This window comes from Elephantulus edwardii, unplaced genomic scaffold, assembly GCF_000299155.1.
Source record: "Elephantulus edwardii isolate Elephantulus edwardi_28Jun2011 unplaced genomic scaffold, EleEdw1.0 scaffold00014, whole genome shotgun sequence".
NCBI lineage: Eukaryota > Metazoa > Chordata > Mammalia > Macroscelidea > Macroscelididae > Elephantulus > Elephantulus edwardii.
The window spans coordinates 31230580-31233187 of NW_006399764.1; the positions used below are offsets into that span (position 1 = coordinate 31230580).

Here is a 2608-nt window from a genome sequence, read left to right on the forward strand (position 1 = left end):
TGAAATGATTTCTCATTGGAATCAGTCCTCACAGGATTGTTTTAGGAAGAAAGGAGGGATGGTTTCACCAATTCCTTACAATCAATCCTGTAAAATCAGTATGTAAGTGGTAACTAGAGAAACGGGCCGCAGATGCCCGAGGGCTGCTGAGAGGCAAGCCTTGTCCCCACGGAGGCTGAAAGGAGTAGACACAGGGCCTTCACACTCGGGTTGACCACGAGCATGCCCGCCAGCAATGCTTACATCTGCAGGGTAGGCCCAGGGGTGACCACCACTCATTTTCTCCCCACGATCTCCCTGTAAAGGCCACACCGCGTCCATCTCATGTCCAGGAGGCACAGTGGACCGGGGATCCTGAGACGTGCCGGCAATCCAAAACCCGGAGTTGGAAGTTCTGGACTGAGGGGAAGACACGGAGGAGACATCAGAGCGCAAGTAGCTCTGCTGGAAGCTCCGCAGTGTGATCAGGACATCTTGAAGGCGGCCATCAATGGCATCCATACGCAGCTTGCCTGTGACTTTCGACCTGCATGTTGGAAACTCCAAGTGCTGGACCTCAGAAGCGACGCTGAGATCAACTTCTGGCACGTGTGGGCTGGGCTTGGGGACAGGGTCTTAGTGAGCCCCTCACGGGAGAGTGGGGCTGCGCAGCCCAGGCCAGAGAGGCGCGGAGAGGGGCCCTCCAGCACAGGGGAGAAGCAGCAGTTCGCCTCCACGGAGGTGCTGGTGCTCCTCTCGAACCTGTGCTTCATGGAACCCCCTGCAGATGCCCTGCTTTCCTGCCTGGTGAAGAGGGTCAAACAGAACAAACTTATCCCCCAACTGTGCTGTAGGAAACTGGAAATTCCTGATGAGCCGCTGGAAAACTCTATTATGCGCAGGATCTTGGAAAAGGTCGAGCTAGTTCGTGTGGAGCAGGTAGAAGTGAACTGTGAGTGGAATTTGGTTTACCTGGCCTTGTTTGTTCATTTTCTGCGTCAGATGATTCATCTGAATAGACTGTTTCTCAGTGGTGTCCAGGTTCACGCCTCGATCTCCTCAAGAAAGGTAAACAGGTTTTGGGCCAAATTCACCACCCAGTTCTCTGAACTGCAACAATTTCAGCATCTCCACCTCGACTTCATGCGCTTTCCGGCAGGTCGCCTACCCCAGATGTTCAAGTACCTACAAGCTCCCTTGGAGAGCCTCTCTATAACTAACGGTGGCCCGATGGAGTGTGACTTGAAATATCTGTGCACGTGCCCAAGCGCTAGCCAGCTCTGTCTCCTGAATCTCAGCGACCAACAGCTAACACATTTTAACCCACACTATCTTCACACTCTGCTGGAGAGAACCTCTGCCACCCTGAAACACTTGAACTTAGGTGGGTGTAGAATGACAGATTTCCAGTTCACCACCATCTTGCCTACCCTGGGCCAATGCTCCCGGCTCTGCTGCTTCAAGTTCCCTGGAAACACCCTCCGTATGGCTGCCCTGGAGAACGTTCTAAGGCATGTCCTCCGTCAGTGCAAGATGCGATTCCAAGAGCTGTCCCTCCCTGTGGAGTGCGGTATGGACCCCCAAGTGACTATAAATTTGAAGGCTATTGAGGACTGGCAGGACATGCTCCGTGTGATAGAGATGGACCTAGGGGTGCAGCTAAAGTGGTTAGGGTCCCACCTGGACCCCTGGAGAAAAAGCTGTTCAATTAGGTTCCAAGTACAGATGTGATGTTATTTCCCACTTTCCCATGTGTTGTCCATCTCAAACTCTTTCTGTTCTTTTGATCTCTTCTGAGATGACAGAAAGATGTGCTTACTGTGAGATGTGCCTTGATCACCGTAAGATCATAGCCTTAAAAAAAAATAAATTTGTTATTGGCAACCATTGCTAGTAACATTGGAAAACTTGTCTAAATTAAGCTGAGAGGGATTATTTGGAATCAGCAACTTTTCTCAGTATAAAAGTGAGGAAGGAATAGGTTCTTTTTGCCAAGGTCAAACTCAGTAAACTCCAGCCTGGTTGCACTGATGTGGGTCCCTGGATGAGCCTGGCCAGGGTGGTCTGTCTCTGTCTTTCTACAATGAGGAGAGTCCCTGGGACGTTTTCTGGCCTCTTTGCCTGCTGATTGCATCTCAGGGTACTAGTGCTGAGAGACGTAATTCCTTTCTTACTTCTTCACATTTATTTTAATTATAGACTAGAATTAATCTATGTACATCTCTAATGTAACTGAAAGTTTACAAACCACATTGATTTTTTTTTTTTGTACTTCACTCCTTCTTGGATATTTTGTTTTATGCCGTTATCTATCATTGATGGATGTTTTACAATTTTTATAATGTTCAATTAATCCACTGGTGGGTATTGCCTGTCCCTTCACCTGCCTTATCTGGAGAATCTAATTTTCTCTGCTGTCCTCTTCTCCAGTATCACAATTGGAAGTTTTCAAAGCTTTGTCTCTAATCCTTCTTCTTTGCGAAGAACGGGAAAGCTACTCTAGTGGAATTAACTGCCTCTGAAAAAACTGCTGGAGGGTCAGCTATGCGTTGGCAACAACAACAGGAAGAAACCCATGTATGTGAGGTGAAGTTTTATCATCTTTGCCTCCAGGGAGCCCTCTGGCTGC

The 2608-nt window shown here is 48.7% G+C and overlaps 1 protein-coding gene across 1 annotated transcript in view; it reads left to right on the forward strand.

The window, feature by feature from the left end:
- The first annotated feature begins 222 nt into the window (after window positions 1-222).
- Window positions 223-2608, forward strand: part of LOC102862203 (melanoma antigen preferentially expressed in tumors-like) — a 4776-nt gene continuing 2390 nt past the window's right edge. Inside the window, exons 1-2 of the mRNA XM_006881372.1 lie at window positions 223-252; window positions 460-1646. Coding sequence (XP_006881434.1) covers window positions 223-252; window positions 460-1646 — 1217 coding nt within the window. The remainder of the gene's footprint in view (window positions 253-459; window positions 1647-2608) is intronic.